The 20,954-nt window shown below is 31.5% G+C and overlaps 1 protein-coding gene across 2 annotated transcripts in view; it reads left to right on the top strand.

Annotated features, from left to right (window-relative positions):
• The window catches only part of LOC111414071 (division abnormally delayed protein), a 196,182-nt gene that overhangs the window by 72,734 nt on the left and 102,494 nt on the right, over positions 1-20,954 (top strand). For both annotated transcript variants that reach the window (XM_023045253.2, XM_023045252.2), the window contains exon 2: positions 1,166-1,309. In XM_023045253.2, the coding sequence (XP_022901021.2) occupies positions 1,166-1,309 (144 nt within the window). The remainder of the gene's footprint in view (positions 1-1,165; positions 1,310-20,954) is intronic.

Raw genomic sequence — 20,954 nt, 5'->3', positions numbered from 1 at the left:
GTACCAAACAATAAAGATTTTAGGTGTATAAAAAAGTTTAAGGTAACCTCATTCACAAATTACACGTGCCCCATAAACTGGTACAAGATTTATCTCCTTCATTGGCTATTCCAAACAGTTCTACAGCTTAACCAGTTGGTAAAAATAACGTCTACAATAGCAACTATAGCGTTTTGTGTTTGGAATTTACGATCGCTAAGCGAACTATCCCACATTGCGTTGTTCTCTATGTTTATTGCGACCCGAGAATGTGTATATAAGATTTAACACTTGACGTTGTTTGAACATTGCACAAGATTCTTATGTATTTTAATAGAAACACTATCATGGTGTCAATCAAAAATGGGAAAAACTAACTAACATAATTAATCATGTTAAAAACTCCTTGCATTAATGTGGTGTCTCCGTCTCTTTTTCTCTTCTCTATGCATATGAAATGGTAATACGAAGTTGAAACAGTAAAGTTGCGTTGAAACAACGGGAGGGAAACAACGTCGTTGACGAATGGTGAAACGTTGCAGCGTTGTAAGGCTACAAATTTGCCTTTTGTGGTTGAAATATCTAATTTCCATTTTACACGTAAACCGTCGAGCTCGCCCACAGTTTCGAAATGGGAAAGGAAAATGGAAAATGGGCCGGGAGGATGGATTTCGGTCGGTTTACCCTCTTAAATGGCCTGGCTAACTGATTATTTCGGTGATGAGCCGTGACAGGTTTTTCTTTCGAGGAAAATTTACAATAGGATTTTCTAAAATCGTAGTACAATCTAAAAATGTGATTTATATATGCAAATTTATTTTTAATACCATACAGAATTGAAATTTAAATTTTAAATTGTTTGTTTTTGAAACGGATATTAGTCTTTTTATTTAGTTTAACTTAGAATGAGTTTATATTGAAACTTGATACTGAAAGTTCGTATTGAAGGTCGACGATTTTTTGGACGTAGACAGTCTGGCTCCAAGAAACAGCCACGTGGTGTACAATATCGATTTTAGGGGCTGCTCTCCAGTTATACGCTCGACCACTTTCTAAAGCCTGACCTAAATTATTTATCTTTGCAATTTTAATCAATTATGTTCTTTAAATATATACCAATCACTTAATTAATATTATATATTAAATAAATTCAATAAAATTAATAAAAATCTCTTAATGTTTTCAGGAAGTTTTTGTAACGGAGATTGTTGCGGACAGGAAGCAGAATCTTTATTGAGAAAACACGGACAGAAAGAGCTTGCGAAGATACTAAAAAGCTATTCGAGAAGTTTACAAGGATCTCTATCGACCATTTCAACGGCACTTCAAAGTAAGTAAAAGATTGAGTACTCCGTATCTTTGTTACATCTACTGAATCCAAATTGCGAACAACAATTTCATTCTAAATGCCACTCAATTAAACTCTGCTACGACACTAAAAGAGAGAAAGGGAGGGAAAAAAGTGTATCTTCGGGATACGATTTAACGAAGGCGTTAATTGCTTAATTTCCGTTTTATTCTCGCTCATTAAACTGGCTCCGGTTTATTCTTTTCATTCAGCATTTTCATTCATTCCGATTTGTAAGCAATTTTTGAACTAGGTTTATCAAAAAAAATTAAAAATTAAAAAATGTTTTGTGCAAATTAAACGTAATTATTATTTTGTTAAGGAAATTCCTATTCAATTCTATAAGAAAATTTAAAGCATAAGATAGAACTTTATTTAACATTATTGGGTTGTAAATAACAGTTTCAGTGTACAAAATAGATGAGAAATATAAGTCTCACAATCTAAGGATTTGAAAATATTAAGCTTTCAAACAGAGCCTTCAATACCGCTACATAACTAAATCAACTAGGTATCCTCACCAGCTGAAGCCGGCTTTCTCCACTAACATTGCTTTAACTTTATAAATTTAAAATAGAGTTTAAAGTTTAGTAAACTTGTTGTGGTTCTAATTTCTTCACGTAGTTTATTATAAAATTGTATGAAAATATGGGGATGAGTTTTTTCCTGATTTTTCTGTAGTGGAAAAAAGGAGTCTGTAGTGGTGCGTTGCACTTTGTTGCATAATATTTTGTCATTATTGTTATGGTCTTTTCTGATCATTTTATCGCTCGTGTCAACATCATTGAAGAGTAATCGTAAGTGGAAAGTGCAATCGTCATTCACTCAGAATTAATTTGCCATGATATTTTTTTTGTTACAAAGCAGTCTAGCAGATTTCTAAACTCACCTATTGTTATCAATCAAAACATAAGATGTTGCAGTGTTTATTTTAATAGTTAGATCCCCTTTGACGGTTTTGAACATTATTCTGTCTTGATCAAACAGTTTTGTTCGTATAAAATTCGTAAAAATTCGTATAAAATCCATTTCTTGGAATGTTAGTATGAAAATTTCCCAAAGTGTTAATAAAAGTGCCCTCTTTCTGATGAACCAACCCGTTTTGAAAAATTACTTTTAGTTTTTGAGAAAACACATTTGAAGTTTTGATAACATTTTTGATATTGCAATTTTCATCGATAACTTTGAAAATTCGCTATAGAATTCATTTCTTGAAGGATCCTTGAGGAAATATCGCCAATTATTAATTAAAATATCCTCTTTTTAAAGTTGCTTCGTTAGTGAAATCAGTCTTTTCTGATCATTTTATTGTTCGTGTCAACATCATTGTCGTCATTCACTCAGAATTAATTTGCCATGATATTTTTTTCTTACAAAGCCGTCTAGCAGATTTCTAGACTCACCTATTGTTATCAATGAAACTGAAGATGTTGCAGTGTTTATTTTAATAGTTAGATCCTCTTTGACGGTTTTGAACATTGTTCTGTCTTGATCAAACAGTGTTGTTTTCTTTTTCTTGCTTTTCATGGCTTGTTAATATAAGATATATCATCTGCAACCTTTGTTTAAATCTGCTAAAGCTTCTGTAACCCAGTCTACTTTTCTTGGCAATTTGATTTCAATTTATGAGCTGTTTTAGCTGCATATCCAGTTTTCAAGAGATATTTTAGACCATAACTTGACTGGTATATTCGTAGGACTATCAACAATCTTTTTTAAAATTCTAAAATATATGTGAGATATTACGAATTGGCGTCGAGTACTGCTTATTCCCTGGAGAGATAGACATACTAACATATCTATACTGAATGAGCACGAGATCAAGACATATAATCAGAAGGGATGGAGATATCTGGAAAAATTAATGGTCTAAGGAAAGGTAGAAGGCAGAATCAGGTGTCTGGACCAGGTAAGAGAGATAACAGACACTCCGCTTCAAAGCGCACTTCAAGAGGCACAAGACCGCTAATTATGGAGGAATAAAGTAAAAGAAACATGAAATCACGACTTCTCAGTTATGAGAATACGACGAAGAAGAAGAAGATGTAAGATGTGTTAAGCCTTATTGAATTAAAAGTGTAGAGACATTTAACGAAATCATCTAAAATCTTTAAGCATGAAGTTAACAAATTGCGGTAGTCATCTAGGGCTGAGAATGTAATTTGAAATATCTCGCATTTTAATGGAAGTGCTTTTACTTATTTCTTGGACTATTCTGCTGCCAATCTTATTACATTAAATTACTAAAAGCTTATTGTAGTTGAGCAGAAGACGTAGGAATATATAAAATATTTTTAGCAAGAGTCCCAAGAGAACTACATTTTATAGAAGCTAATTCCGAATGTAGGCAGCATCACGTTTCAACATCAATGTGACAAATAAGTTTTATTTACAAGCCACAAGAGATAAATGACAGGGTTTATTATCCATCTCATCTTGCTGTATCTAAATGTGTCTAAACAGGTTTACATGATTCATTTAAGCAAATCTTAGCTAAATACTTCAGATATATCGAGATGGGATTTTTGGTCACGATGCCATGAGATTAAACGAAGTTTTGTCAACCGTCCATTATTAGATAGATGGTTTAAGAATCAGATTTTTAGATTGTTTGGGTTCCTCCGACCCTAAGTTAGATGTTAACTCAACACTATATTATAGTATATCATTATAATACACTACATGCCAATTTTTTCGTATTCTACTTTTAATTTGGTTTATTTCTTAAGGATATTATCAGAGTTGTTTAAAACTTCCAATAATTAACTTAATTTGTATTAAATCCACTTAAAATTTGAAGTGCATCGATTTCAGTGAAGTGCATCAAATCGATAGCGTGTTGTATTATCAGCAACATCTGCTAATGACAAATCGTTATGCAAAATTCATAACATTTCTATAAATCTAATTATCTGGAAAATAACTATAAGGAAAACAAAATTTCATAACTTGAAGAACTGATAAACAACAAAGTTAAACCCACAAAAAACCGTTTGTTATATCAGAAATATGATTACAAATCTCAACAAAGTTATTCTATAATATCGAATTAATGAATAAGATATTCATAATGCCGTTATATAACTTATCCACATTACTCCTAGATACTAGAAGCATAAGAAGAATAAAAGAACATCTCTTTGACGACACTCATCTAAAACACCTGCGACTTTCATAGCTTTTTATTTACTTTAGTTGCATAGCTTCTAGTTCGCAAATGTTTTGTGGTTTTGTAAAAACGTCGAGTTTTTGCAGCTTTAGTTCCATTAGCAATAATTTGTTTGATAAATGTTATTACGGCGGATTCTATTTTATTCTTTATAACAATGTGTCTTTTGCAATTTTCAATGAAATATGAAAAATGTCGGAAAGTTTGCGCAAATAGACTATTCATTGTAAGATTTGCAATGTGCACACTTTGTCGTGTTTGCTTTTCATAGCCACTCTTTTAATTCAAACTGTTTTCACAAAGACTTCAACTAGTTCATTGCAATATTGTAAATAATAATAATAATAATTTTTTTTCCGAAGCTTTTTCTATTAAAGCGATATTGGTTATTAGTTGTGTTATCTGACTATTCATGCAAGACTACACAAGTGTATATTTGGAATTGCATGTTTGATTTCAAACATTTTATATTTTATCTAATTTCTCACCTGTATGTTCTTTTTAATGACAGTGTGTAAATAAACATACATCACTGGTAGGAATTGCTGGGAAAGTCGAGAATCTGGAAATCGTAATTGTGCAAATATAAATATGCGCTGATATGCTGATCAAATAAAATCGAATACCGAGTTTATTTTTGAAATATCTTAAAGCATGATATCTGTTGGTAAGATAATACATCATTGATATCAATTTGCTGTTACGTACTCTGCATTCCCATCAAATTTTGAGAATCTCAATTTGTTGAATTTCCAAAGCTAAAGATGTAACTTTCGAAACAATATTAGCAAAATTATCAGTTATGTCGTCATCATTTTTAGTCATATAAAACCATTGGAGAGCCTTAACCTCCTATATCCAGCTTCGAATAACCATCTCAATTATCAATTACAACAGCAGTAAATTTTTGCAAAAACCTTCTATTTTCTGGACGTCTTGAAACTTTTTACTATCTGTTGGAATTACAGCTAACTTTGCTTCTTTACTTGTCACATAAAAAAAATAAACACCAAGACACTTGTGATTAATACAAATAATGCATTGAACTCACATTAGAAGGATTTGATGACCTCTAGCTATATTGGAAAAAAAAACTTATCGCCTCTAAAAATATCTCGAAACTATGACGACCAATAAGAATCCAGGCTAAGGTCGTTTAACTTCTAATAGAGGGTGGCATCAAAATTTGTAAGAGCACGCATTAAATTTCAAAACATATAAAATCGGAACTGAATATTTGTGAGAAACAACCATAAATGTGTTAATATTGAACAATTATTATAATTTCCTAAACATATCATTAAAATATATTTGTTAATATGCAATGACATTTAATTCATTTTTACACATTCGTATAATATTAACTTTATATTTAGATATCGCGATTTTCTTTGAAGACTGTCTGTCTGAAGATATTGTACTTTAATGTCTTTTTTATGAAGTATTGTGAGAGTAATCCAACTTTTATGTTATATTATTATTATTGATATTGGAAGCGCTTCGATAGCGAAGATCTTTAGCGCTCACCGTATTTATAATTGATGGAACAAATCAATAGACTTAAAAAATTCAACCAAATTAACAGGATTCGCGTATGCATCATCCAGACATGAGATAGTATGTAATTGTCTCTCGTTGGCATATAATTCACAGTCTAGTAGGATATGTATTACCGTGAGATGAACTTCACAGCCCAAACATGCAGGTCTTGGTTCTCGTTTTAGCAAATAACCGGAAGTCAGTTGTGTATGTCCTATATGTAATCACGCTAGTTTCATTAGGTTCATTTCTGCTCTGATCTATTGAAGATAATGGACTGATTCCAAGGTTTTATTAAGGGTTTGATACGGTGTAGAAAACTTTCACTGTGTTGCCAGTCATTCTGCTACTTGTTATATACTAGCGATTTAAGTTGCCTTATGACGACATACACTGACGTCAATACTGTTACTGTCAGCCCCGTGTCCTGCTGTTTTATCTGCCCTTTCATTACTCTCAATGCCGATATGACCCGGTACCCAAATAAATACGATCTGTTTTCCAGAAACCAAGATAACATGTAACAATTCTCCAATCATCGGTTCGTTTGGACATATTGCTTGTAATGATTTAACAGCACTGAACGAGTCTGTAACTATAACAAAGTTATTTCCATTATGACTCATACGGATGAATAACAAAGCCTGGAAGATGGCATACAACTCCGCAAAGGAGATAGACGCAAAACTCAGTAAGCTCCATAAATAATCCCTATCCCCAACCACAAACGCGCAACCAACACCACTCTCCTTTTTGGAACTATCAGTATAAATAAAAACAGCATCATCATAGGCATTAATTATATTTCTAAATTCAGCTCTAAGTAATTGCCGTGGTGTACTCTCTTTAGCATAACATGTAAGATTTAATTTGAAAACGGGTTTATTTAACTGCCAAGGAGTAAATTCGATAAGGCATCGTAAAGTCTAAAGTTCCTAGCAGTTTTTTGGCCCTTACTTCTGCCGGTCTTGTGGCTGTTGATCTGTACACAGGTGGATGTTGGGAAAACAATATAGAGATTGGGTGCTCAGGTTGTATGCGTTTTTTTATAAAATAATTAAGAATTTGCCAATTACGCCGATGATGAAGAGGAGCAATACCAGATTCACAATACAAACTATGAATCGGACTTGTGGGAAAAGCTCCAAGTATGTACCGTATTGCAAGATTGTGTATTACATTAAGTTTTTTGAGTACGGTTATTCTTGCAGAGGAAAACACCATACTACCATAATCAATAACAGGTAATATCACACTTTTATACAACATCTTCAGCACTGTAGTATCAGCCCCCCACCTTGTACCAGATAAAACGAGCAGTAGATTTAATGATTTCCGACAACGCGAAATAATGTACCGAATATGGCTCTGCCATCGTAACTTGGCATCGAATATAATCCCCAAGAATTTAAATTCAGGAACAACACCAATACGGATACTTTGTAAATTCAAAGACATGGTGTTTTCTAATATAGTGTTGGTGGCAGGTTAAGTTGTTGTACTGTGGATCCTTTTAAATATATACAAAGGTCATCCACGTATAAAGATCTTCCTATTTCTGGGTTAAGATTGGATATTACACCATTCATAGCAATCAGAAAAAGGGCCACGCTTAAACTAGAACCCTGAGGAACGCCATTTTCCAACAAATGCTCCGATGAGATCCCATTCCCCACTCTGACACAAAAGGAACGGAAAAACATAGGCAAAATGCCACGTAAACCCCACGTGTGCAATTGAACCATTATTCCATGACGCCATGTCATGTCATATGCTTTTTCCTATGTCAAAAAGACCGCTACCAAAACCTGTTTTTGTAGAAAGGCTTCCTGAATAGCATTCTCAAGCAAAACAACACTATCAATTTTATGTTATAATCAAATCAAATAGTCGAGAATAAAATATCAATATTTGCATAATGCACATTTATCTCATACCTAATATCAATAAATTTTAATTTATCAAATTTCACTGTTTACCTACTGTTAAATCTATCATATAAACGATGTTGTCTTTTGAAATATAAACGCTAACTTGAAATAAAGAATGACCAAAAATTGTATGAAAAACATATTTTGAATTATGATAAAGGAGACTTTTTTTGACAACAATTAAACAAACATAATCTTAAACATGGGCTGGTTTATCCCCCCTTACCTATCATTTCTGGTAAACCAAGGTTCTTCCTTTTTTCATTCAACATTCTAAAAACCAGAACCTTTTCATTTGTACTTTTCGAGACTTCTAGAATTCAAATGATGCCTTCCCACTAATTTTTAAAAACTAACACAAGCATCGTTACTGCAATCTCCCTCGCTTGTAGGATATCTCGTTCAGAATTTAAGACACATACATACACATGTACTGAGATATCTTGAAAAATTGTTGAAAGAATTGATTTATTACTGACTAACTTTCAGCAGTTTCTGCTGTAGTAGCAGATTTGGCGTTGCTTAAAACTATTTCTGTTATGCCAACTGTAAGGAATCTTTGGTTTTGGTAAAAATCGAACCATAAGATTTTAGGATTCATCTCGATAAAGAAAGTATGTATTCCAGAGAGTTGTTAAATTTAGCCAACAAAAAGCGTCTTTCTTTTATAGCTTCTAATATCTATGGCTGACAATTATGCAAAAAAATTTATTATTAAATAATATCGAAATACTTTATCGTCGACCTTGTTAAACATTTTTAGGGACCAAAAGAAATTCTTGCTGCAATGTGGTAACTAATATCTGATATAGTTCCGTAAGTACCTATGCTTTATATTATTTTATGGGGATATTTCTGTTCTCCTTGTTGATAGCTCCTTAAGATCAATTTGAAATTATAATTTTTTCAATTTTATTATTTAAATATAAGAACAAATATATTTTCGTACAACAGTTAACGCAACAATCTATGATTCTGCTTTAAGCCGCGATAAATGTGAGACAATCTCATTGTTGCAACTTGTACATCGTCAGATAAGTTTGTCATTGTAAGAAAGGATGAATTGCTCATTGATTTTCTTATTATTATGCTTTGTTACCGCTTTTATCTATAATATTTTATCGCAATCTTAATATAACACAACAGTTACATTCGTTTCATTTTAAAACATTTTTCTGAGTTACAATGATCTAAATTCTTTATCTTTAAGAAAATATATAACCACATATTTTTGTAAATTTTCTTTTTAAACATTGGTAGTGTTAAGGTACGTTTGTTTATATTCATCCTAAAAATAAACAAATTATCTCATACTCGTTTTATCTATCTATAAATAAAGTAGCACCTGTTTAAGACAAACCGGGTCTAGATAAAGAGCAGTTCTTTCATTTTTTTTCTAACCAACATAGTCGTGAAGATCTTTAAGTAATTTATCTTTTCGGTAAACACACGTCAAACGTTCGTAAGTGACACACATCTTTAAACATCCTAAACGGTTAAAGTGTAAAAATTGGAAACAGATGTAGAGACCTAGTTGCTGTTCTTGCGTGAGAAAGAAAGAAAGATCAATAAGCCAACCTCGAGTATAGACAAGTTTACGTGATATTTTAGGAAATCAGATCAAACATATGCTTTAAAACTAAGATATCTTGTGTCTTAAAAAATATCAATCATAACACGCATTAATAACGAATATCTTAGTATGTCAACACCAATTCATTTCTTAAAAACATTTTATTAAGTTGACCTATTTTAATTTTATTCTAGTATAAAACTCAAAACGATCAAATAAATATTTTATATCGTCTCATTGCTGAGTGATTTCCGGATATTTATCATTAGATTTATCGTTTACTTTTAAATTGACCTCAATTTTTGTTTTATAAGAAAATTCAAAGCGATTCGCGATTACACAATTTCACTCTATTCCTTTGACTAACTTAAATAATTAATTGGAAAATGTTAAATCCTTAAGGTAATAAAGTTAAATAAAAATTTCTTTTGAAATGCCACCTGGTGGGAATTGAAATAAAGCACTCAAAATCCATTAGTAGGATGAATAAAAAATTCACTGATGCTTCCTCGTTTGTCTCTCATCTTTGTGTGAAATTGGCAGCTGCGAAATTTTCATATATTTCAAAACAAAAAATTGTTCCCTCTCTTTACAACACACATCGAGTGACAACAATTCACTTCAAAGCGCTAAAGCTTCAAAGCTCTCGAGTTCGAAAATTCGTAATATCCCGGAATTGTTCACATTCTAACGATACAACGAACGCATATCGTCCTTTGCATACGAGATTACGGAGCCCAACCCTTTGATGCTATCTGATTAATTTTTTTTATTACAAATTTAAATAAAAAAACAGAATGAAAAATAAACCAATTTGTAATACATTTTTTATAAAAATTATTCTCCATCAATTGTACATTAAAACACAGATAGATATTGAAGCTTTTAATCCATCATAGTTTATATAAAGCGGATTAATCGATTTTTATCGTTGTGATTTTTTAAAAAAAGTTACCCTCTTTTTTTTGTTCTACTCAAAGTCGTCATTTTTATTCGAAAACTTACTGGAGTCGTTTAGAACTTCCGCCCAAGAGTAACTTAGGTTTGGAAAAAAGAATTTCCTCCGTACGAAACCGTCAAATATACGACAGGTACCTTTCAGCGAATTCGGGGAGTTTGAAACTTTTCCTGAAAGCACATTTCGGGACGTGAAATTTGTCAAGGGATTACCACACAAAGGGTCGATAAGTTGTTGATTTCGTTTCGTGAAAGACCCCCCGAAGCTTATGCACTTACATTTTTTTCAATCTTTTTTCATCCTCGAGGGTTAACACGTGCATTTATATTAAAGACACTTGTTAGTTCTGGTGTACGTTTATTAAATACGCAAGTAACAGATCACTAATTACGAAACGTTGTTTTATAAGAAGTAAACAGATATCGGCGTAGATGTATCACGTATCTTAAACTGCTGCTACTAGAGGTTGCCTTATAATTGGATATCTTTATCTACGTGCAAGGTTTTGTGTTAATTAAGTTTAATGTGAAAAGGTTTTTATATAACTTTAACGTTGCTTATTTTATAAGATAAATTTTACACGCGTTGTCAATTAATTAAGATGCCCTAAATACACAATTTATTTTTTTAATCTTTGATAACAAAATGACGTTATAAAACTATTATTAGAAACATATGTAGGGTTATTCAATTATTAAGTGGTTTCAACATGATTTTTTACACAACGAACGATTAAATTTTGGACCCTAGATGATTAAATATCAGCTATTTTTATAAACCCCAATTATAATATTCATATAGACACTTGTTCTTCATCTCTAAAAAGGGGAATCCATAAAATTTTCAAAATATACTCTTGTGCAATAAGTAGAAATTTTCAGTATATTGAAATACAATCGGCGTTTTTTGCTATGAATATCGTTTGAGAAATTAAATTTGCTTTAAGTGGATACAAAATATAATATATTTATACTGCAGTTGAAAGGTTTTAAACTTGTTACAACTACAAGTTATGTGTTCGTTATCCACAACAATTTCTTTAAAGAGAAATTGATTTTTTTACTGAGTGAAATCAATATCTTGGATAATATGTTGGAGGATCGTTGACTCAGTTGTTGAAAAATTTTGAAGTTTGATTCAAAATTCTACTACATTGTATGTATATTCCTAGTGATGGGTGATGAACCGAATAAATTGCTGAATATGGAGAAAATTCAAGGTTCAAATTGATGTTGTCTATCAGATTAGAGCGAACGAAACGATATGAAATGTTCAATCAGGGTTGCAATGTATATCTGAGTAGTGAAAGGCTGAGCTTCAAATATTTCTCATAGTATATGTAAGTGATGCAAAGTAAATTTTGTATAATTGTTGATTAAGATGTAAAGATTACTGTGAGAGATTACTTTGTTGTCCAAAAGAAAGTATAAGTTGTGATAGATGAATATCGAAATGTGAAGAATGATGAAAAGTAGCTGAATTATTTATTGTTAGAGAGATATGAGGTATTAAACAAAAGCTCTTCGTTTTAGAAAAGCTGAACTTTTCGTTTTTATGTGATTATGAATTCAAGAGGTCATGATCATTCTATAATGATAAAAATTAGAACTTAATGTCTAAAGAGAATTGTGTGATATAATGAAGGCAACAATCAATAGCTTATGATTTGAAAAAATTGTTGATTTGAAAAATTTACCATATAAGAAGTGTGCGAAATATTTGATTATTGATCAAACACCATATGCTTCTCCATCAAAAGTTGAGATGATTACGTTTTAAATGAATACCGCGCCCATTATATGTTTGAACCATCAATGGTGCATGATAATTATGCAGTTCATAAGGAATGCAGAGATTTGCAAGAATTCAGAAAGAATTTGGCAATAATGGTAAACGTTTTATTGTCGATTGAATTTATATTTAAGTAGGAAGGGCTATTTCTTTTTAAGAAATAGCGTGATGTAGGAAATTTACTGTACTGCCATCAAACACGTATTTTGAAGATTTAATGTTGATGCCAAAGAGTTATCTATTCAGTTATTAATGGTGTGAAATGTGTTTATTTTTATAGTTATGACATAGTTAAAAATGGTTAAACAGCACTTTTGCCAAGCAGATTCACGTGAATTCGCACAACCCGAATGGATATTTGGTGATATCAACTTACCAGATATACTTTACAGAAAATTTTACTGTTATCAATATGTAAGTTGCAATAGCCGCAACTGTGTCAATACATTGAATCTATCTTGGACACCATGTGGAGTATTAATACAATAGATGAAGAAGCTTTACAAATACCTAAAGTTACCATATCTTCAAATTCTTATTCGGCGATTGTATATTTGACTAACTCAAATCATCCCAAGTGGCAGGAAGAAAGGCAAGAATTCGTCGTAATGTAATATATCATATCATATTTAACTGGTAACCAGAAATACGGAGCACATCATTCAAATGTGTCCTGTATAAATGTCGTATTTATACAAAAAATCAACTCTTATATTTGATTTGGTGACTTTCGATACTATAAAAAGCTGACTTACTTCTGGAATGATACTTTTACTTCTGTCATTGTCTGGCACAACAATTGTCAAGTCAAAGTGACGTTATTGAATATTTTGGCCATGTCAGAATTGTTCTTATAGTTGGTTTTTTTTTCTATAATACTTGTCAATGTACATTTTTAGGGTTTCTGTTGGTATTATCTAAGACCCTTATAAAATTTATGTTGTTTTCCTGATTTTAGTAACATTTTCAGTAACTAAATAGTTGAGGTTAAAATACTAATAAATTTTTAGATAAATACGATTTTAATGAAGTACATGTTTGTTGTAAAAACGTGCTACAAAGTAATTAAATAGAACAAAACACCTTTTCTAGGTAAATAAATGGCAAATAAACACCCCACAACATTTTTTATGCAATTTTGAATAACGAAAGCTCAAACGTCAGTATAACATATTTACTTCAAAACATGATAAAATAAAACTCCCTGTTAATTTTGCCAACTTTACAATTTGGCAGGTATTATAGAAAAAAAATGAACTATAGGTTGTTTCGAAGGTTCTATGTATGTGATGATGTATGAGGAGTAGAATTTCAGAAATTCCAAATATTTTTCCTCGCTTTGAGATAGAATTGTTTTGATGAAAAGGTACAAATCACTTGCTTACTGTGTTCATAACAAATGAGACTACTTTTATCGGTAGATTCGCAGTGATTAAATCGCAATGAAAAGGCGAGTATTTCAAGCTTAGATAGCTGGAAATTCGGCGTAACTGATCCAAAAGTCAAATATCGTATATAATAATTTCCAAAGACATGTGTTGTTTGTTTACTAGGATTAATTCATTTCGACGATAATGATATTCTTCTATGGCTTCTATCTTACCATATCGAGATTCGGTGTCATTTACACTTTTATTCGTCGTTCTGACACCACAAAACATCTTCATAAAGATTTTCATTGTGGGGATTAATTATAAAGTCCATTAACCAACATGCATATATTAGAACATTTCTGTACTTCTTATGTCTGCAGTAAAAATGATACCAAAACCTGATAAAGATCCTAACGACGTGACATCTTATCGTCCTATTAGCTTATTACCGCTTCTTAATAAGATGTTTGACAGAATACTGACGATCAAATTTCAGCCATAACTCATAATACCAAAGCACCAATTTGGCTTCAGAGAGAAATATGGAGCAATTGAATAGGTTCACAAAATTGTGAGAGCAGCCAAAGCAATCTTCGATGCAAAAAATTTATTGTACAGCAACTTTTTTGAATATCTATCTCACCGGATTTCGATAGAGGCTGGCACGATGGCTTACTTGTGATATTAAATAGGCAGCTGCTGTACCACTACTCTTCCTTATTGCTGTCCTACCTGAATGAGAGGATCTTCTTTATTTAGCAAGAGGGCCCCTAGTCTTCAGCCCGAACAAGTTGGAGATTCGTAGGGTAATATCTTCTCCCCTACTTTAACTTGTTGTATACCGCAGATATTCGCATTTACAGCAAATGGGCAAAACGTTGACGAATTACAGTAAATTGGACAAATTCTGGCCAGGTTACCTTTACATTAAACAGAGGTACATGTTTGTCTATTAGCATGGATGAAGTTTCTCTCCCTATTGAAACAAAAATAAACTATTTTGGATTCCATCTAGATAATCATTTAGACTGGGGAAATGATATGTGGACTAAAAGACTACAACTGGGACAGATATTCGTACAGACTAGATATTCCTACAGTTACGGACGTCATTACAACCATGCATCACGCCACATGGAACGTCTAAAAATCTCCCTAATGTGATGCCTCGAAACGTGGCCACTGCCCCAGTAATAAAAGAACATAAAAAACATATCCAGCGGACCTTATACTATAAAATGTAAATTTATATCTATAATACCTATGTATAACATGTGTATACGGTAATACACCACTGAGTTTATTATTACTTTATTATTCTTGTTATGCTCTTGCATTAATTTTAAATTATCTTCGTACGTTGAAGGAGTAAATAAAACATATTTGCTAATAATGTAACAAATTTTCCAAAATAAATAATTTATATTTAGTGTACTTTTAATTTAATGCCAGGAATAATAATAATAACAGATACAAATTACTTACTTGATAATGTACACTTAACCAAGAAATTTTGTTTTTATTTATAATTTTGATTAAAATTTTTTAGAAAATTCCAGAGTAAAGCAAAAAAAAATTTAAAGAAAGCTTTAAAAGTATTTTGTTAAAAGTGGATACTTTTCAATACGATTATCCATTAATAATAAATTCTCGATAATCTGAAAATACAATGGGGAATGTTTCACACAATTAAGTATTATGTAAAAAGAATTCTATAGAGGTGAGATGAAACCCTGGGATAAAGGGATAAACACGAGTTAAACTATCTTGGGTGATTGAGTATGGGATTAGGATCTATCAAGGGAGTTCATATTTAAAAGTGATAGATATTTTATAATTTGTTACGATCCATGTCGGCACGCAGCGAGGTCATATATTAATAATTTTAAATAAATACTTTCAAATCAAAGTGTTCCACTTCCAATTCAATACTCATTATAACCAGAAAACACTAATTGTTGGTTATCCAACGTGTTTAATATTTAGTTTAATAATATTTATAGTAAGAAAACTGTACATCTCGTATCCATTTTCTTTTTAACCATCGTAATTACAGACATAAGATAATATTTGGAAATCTATGTGTATATGTCAATTATACAATGGACATATAGGTGTACCTAGTATTTGGCGTTATTGGACTTTTGAAATTGGTTATAATAACGTTCGAAAAGTACACGACATACAACGACTAAATGCAAACGTTCCTAGCATTTTACTTCAATGTACTTAACTATTTATTAGAGTGATATCTTAGGTTTTATTTACTTTTTTGAAACTTATTTCGAACAAGAAAATGATGATTACACAAAGAACCTAATCTTGGATTCTCAGCTAATAATGTTGTTTGCTTGTGTAGAATTATTCCTATACTGCAAAATTATACAATCCAAGGTGACACTTCTATACAAGCATATATGTAGATCTAATGCTTTATCTCGATAAAAGAAAAATATAAAATATTACTCACTGATTTGGTAAGACAGAAAATATAGTGAAAATGGAATAATGTATCCTACAGCCGTATAATGCTCTGATACGGAAGATACGGGACATCCTGTATACGGATCATACAGCATTTATCACCATTGTTTCATGGACTATTTATGATTATTATGTAAACGATTTCTGACAGCTCAACTATTGCATAACGAAATAATGCAACGATCAACATTAGATATGATGGATCCAACTACTTATACAACTTATAAGTGAAGTCTATCTCCAAAAAAGCAGCTAAGCACGTGATTGGAATTTCCAGAACAAAATACACAATTTACAGCATGTACCATCAAAAGACATTTTTACTGAAAATTGGATATTAGCCATTTTTTGGGAGAAAAGATCAGATTCAAAATAACCTGGATATGACGAACACACAAACATTATAACGGTATATATTCAATAAAGCATCCAATAATGTAATACTTACTACATCCAGAAAATATTAAGCATTAACTCCAAAGCATTGCAACTGAGATACAACAGTAGAATTTTTGAATGCTTATTACATATGGAATATATTACGCAATAATTAGCTTAATCAATTTTATAATGTTAATTCTCTATAGAGAAAAGATTATAGTATCTGGTAAAGGAAGTTTTTATATTTATTACACCTAGAAGACATTAAGCATTGGTTATCCAATAAATTTCATAATCGGTTATGTTATCTATAACTCTCTCCATTTTATCTTTAACGTTTGTTGCATCTATGCTGCAGGCATCCTCGGAAACTATCTTCTTTGTCTATTAGAAAGCAATATAAAATTTCGTATCCTCGGTATACAATAATTAGTAAGAATACGAAGTTTTATTTTCAATGAAAAAGAATTTACAGCTAAGTCGTTTGCTGCCTAACCATTTCAACTAAAATCTTCAATACTTACAACATCTACAAAATATTAAGCATTTGTCATTCAATCAATTTCCTAGTCGATTGTAGAAAAAAAATTCTTTGTGCCTTTATCACAAGAAAGCTCGGGTAGTATCTTAACAGCCATTAGAAAGAAATCTTTGTAGCCTCGGTATACAATATTAATCTGTATACTAAGACCACGAAGTTTTATTTTCATTTAAGAAATAGTACACATATTACATTTTGAAAACATCAAGCGTTTTATCTTTAATGGCCTCGATTGCAGAACCTCGGTCGCAAACGATCTCAAAGCTTTATCTTCAATAAATAATAGATTACAGCCAGAATAAAAATAAAGGTGTCTAAAAGGATGCATTTTATCAAGCACGCAATGTCAAAAAGTGGTGTTCTTCATCAGATATTTAGTTTCATCGAACTACCCGTTTTAACCAATTAGCTTTGTATTAATCATATGCATTAGCAAAATTTTGGGTTTATAAACCATGAGTTATGTGCTGATTATTTATTATCTCTAGGAAATTTGCATATCCTCCACTTATGCAACAATATATAAAGCAAACTTAATGAATTTTCATCTTACATTCAAATATTTCAGAGCTAGACGTCATACAGTAGAATTGAAATTCTTTTTCTAGTTTTGCGTATGGCCGCTTAACCACTGCGGTTGTCATCCAAATCGGATGTGTTATTTTAATAATGTTAGATTAAGGTAGATGCTTGAATTCTGCACTGCTTTATCGACTTGAGGTAAACACTGGGTCACTAAATCGGTAGAACTTAAATGGTGTAAAAGTTGGAATATAAAGCTTCTGATAATACCATTATATTCATGTATCATACGTCATTTCCACCTCTTTCATGTTGTATTTTATTTGTCAGTTATTCACTTACAATTTTGAGAGTCTTTCAAAAACCGATTTCGTTACAGTATGTATTTCTATTATAACTAGATCGCAAATATTTTTGGTCATAACCCAACGTGAATCTATAAGCTAAATAAATATGTTTATGCCTCGCGTCTGATATCTAAAGGTTTCATAACAACCTGGTTCGGAATTTCCTCGAATTCTCTACCTTTATTACATATTGTGTAGATAAACATATCGATGGAAATCCCAGAAATACTAAATAATTCAACTATTGTGACATGCGATTTATTGTATACATGGACGGTATTTGAAAGGAGGAAGACTTTGTTATTGCGTACTGTAGAACTTTTTTAATAACAAAAAAAATAAATAAATTTAAGTTATGTAAAAATAATAATTTTTACATAATAAAAATTTACATGGTTACATATTCAAAATGAAGATTGGCTGTGGTGCTTGCCGCCACAGGTGTTCCTCCTCAGAGAATAACCAGAGGAAAGGTAAAAGTTTCAAAATCAAAAAAAAAAGAAATTGAACTTAAGGCAGAGAAAATAAAACATTTTGTTTTTCACATGTCAAACTACCTACTTTTTGGGTCAAAGAAATTTGGTTCGCCCAAGTCTACTGATCGATGTAATTTCACAAATCTACGATGTGATTAGACTAATTAGCAATCCACCTGAAAATGACATGCATCATTTTCTTAAACCAACTTTAATCGTTAGACTAAGTAAAGTATGGCGCTTTGATGATCTATTGCCAGGATTTGAGATGAGAACACAAAAACCACCTGACTTTCTTTAGAATTATGCTGGCGGCTCACAAATAGTAAGTCGAGATTTGCTGTTCAATCTCTGGAATCGTAGATATCCGAGCACTATTTCCATCGCTCTTCTAGCGATTGGAAATAATGATGTTAGTGATTTATTAAATATTTCAGACAAAATTTGGGATTCTATGAACACCTCATATAGACTTGCAAATGTAAATCATTTGCCAATCAATGAATGTTAATGAATCGTGAAAAGAATATTAAGATAACTTAACAAAGAAAAATATCTGAAAAGATCAGAAGCAAGTATGAAGATTCAAATTGGACTTTGAAACCTTGTAAGGTTTTGAAAGGAATCTGCAGAAAGAACGATATCTCTTCACTTTAATTTTTTTCACCACAGGCAGAATGCAATTAGTGATAACTGATGATTGTCAATGGTCAACCATTTGTAGGGGCCGTTGTAGGGTCATTTGAAGATTAGCCAGATGATACTTTTATGTTGTCAATCCAAAATATTGACAAAAGTTCACACGAAGGTTTGTGTTCGTCGGGATCTACAGTTTATGAAAGGTGTTTGAAAGAAGGAAAATTTTGCTATTCCGTAGTGCAGAACTTTTTTAATAACAAAATAAGTATACATAAATAAATAATAGTAATGCGTAGTGCTTCATGGGTGGAGAAGTATGTGTTGTTGTGGCCGATCCGAGATTTAATCCATTCTTCTTGTTGGTTCTTCCTACGACAACGCACTGAAGATGCCAGGTGAGATCTTGGCGAAACGTCTGCCCCTTTCCAAAGGAAACCAACAGGAAGAACGGATGAAATCTCGGATCGACCACAACAACAAATAAATAATAATTTTTACAAGAGTAAGGTTACATGGCTTATTTTTTGCAATAAAGGACACTCACCTGTATTTTGGCATGGTTTTCTTTTTACTTGGTGCTCGAGCCACCCTATTTAGTTTTTGGATAAGAACTCATGCTGAGTTGTTATCTGTGAGTTGATCAACTCAACGTGTTCACTCAATGAAAATCAATTCTTGTTTAAATCTCTCTCCAGCATTAAGACAATTTTTTTCATAATTTGTAAAAAAACTATTAACATTGTTGTTAAGTAATGACCAAAATGATCTAACTGCAAAACTGTCGATATAAATTAAATTTTTGATCCACAAGTGTGACAATGGCATGTATCTTTTACCACTTTTATCTTTAATGCTGATACCGTATATGTTTTACCCATTAGAAGCAGAAGTTCATAACTGGAGTGTAAAATAGTTATTTGCATACTAAGGTAACGATGTTTTAATTTTCAATGATGAAGAGATTGCACTCTTACAATCAAGGTACTGCTATTGAGTTCTTCATCACTTGTTACAAGCAGGAGATTAAGTACTAATTATCTCTAAAGATCTTGATTGCAACGCTCTCTTTAAAAATCCAGATTTTTTAATTTTTCGATCATTTATGTTCAATAATTTTTAATTATTTGTTACCGTAAATAAGTCTTTCTAAGATTTTCTCGAAATAATTAATTTCACTGAAATTATTTAAATGAAATGGTGTCGATGTTTGCAAATCCTTTTATCTTCAATTAATAAATGTTATATATAAATCGTTATACTCAATTATCATTTATAATGCGTACTTTTCAGATAAATGGGTTTATTGATTTTGACGTTGTTTAAAAGTCAATAAATCCTTGACAATTTGAAAATGTATCGTCAGTTGTATTTCTTATTGGTATTATTTTTTAATTTAAAATGTATTTTAACATCAAGTTGTGGAATAGTAGAAGATCTTACAAGTGAAAACTATACAAAGTTTAAAAATAGCGACGTTTGTTTCATTCTTTACCAATCACCGGAATGTACCTATTGCAAACATTTCCAGCCGGAATACAAAGCAGCTTTTGAAGCGATTAAAACGAACGAATCCCTCTCGAATATAGATTTTTACCAAGTGGATTGCCACGAATCACCATCAATTTGCGATAAAGAATCAATCACAGCTTATCCAACCGTGAAGTTATTTTTCGATGGCACTCCAAAAGAAATACTTAATACACAAGTAATTGAAAAAAATGATTTGATTTTGATTGCTTTTAAATATGGTTATACATCAAAAGAAATTACTTGTATTAAAGATTACGACCGATTTTTTAATACAAAGGAAGTAATAATATTTGGTTATTTTGAAAAAGTAACTGGATTACAAACCGCCTTTTTAAGAGCATCTGCTTTAATGAAAAATTACAAATTTGGACAT

This window comes from Onthophagus taurus, chromosome 6 (genome assembly GCF_036711975.1).
Source record: "Onthophagus taurus isolate NC chromosome 6, IU_Otau_3.0, whole genome shotgun sequence".
Taxonomy (NCBI): Eukaryota; Metazoa; Arthropoda; class Insecta; order Coleoptera; family Scarabaeidae; genus Onthophagus; species Onthophagus taurus.
This window is presented reverse-complemented; position numbering and strand designations above follow the sequence as displayed.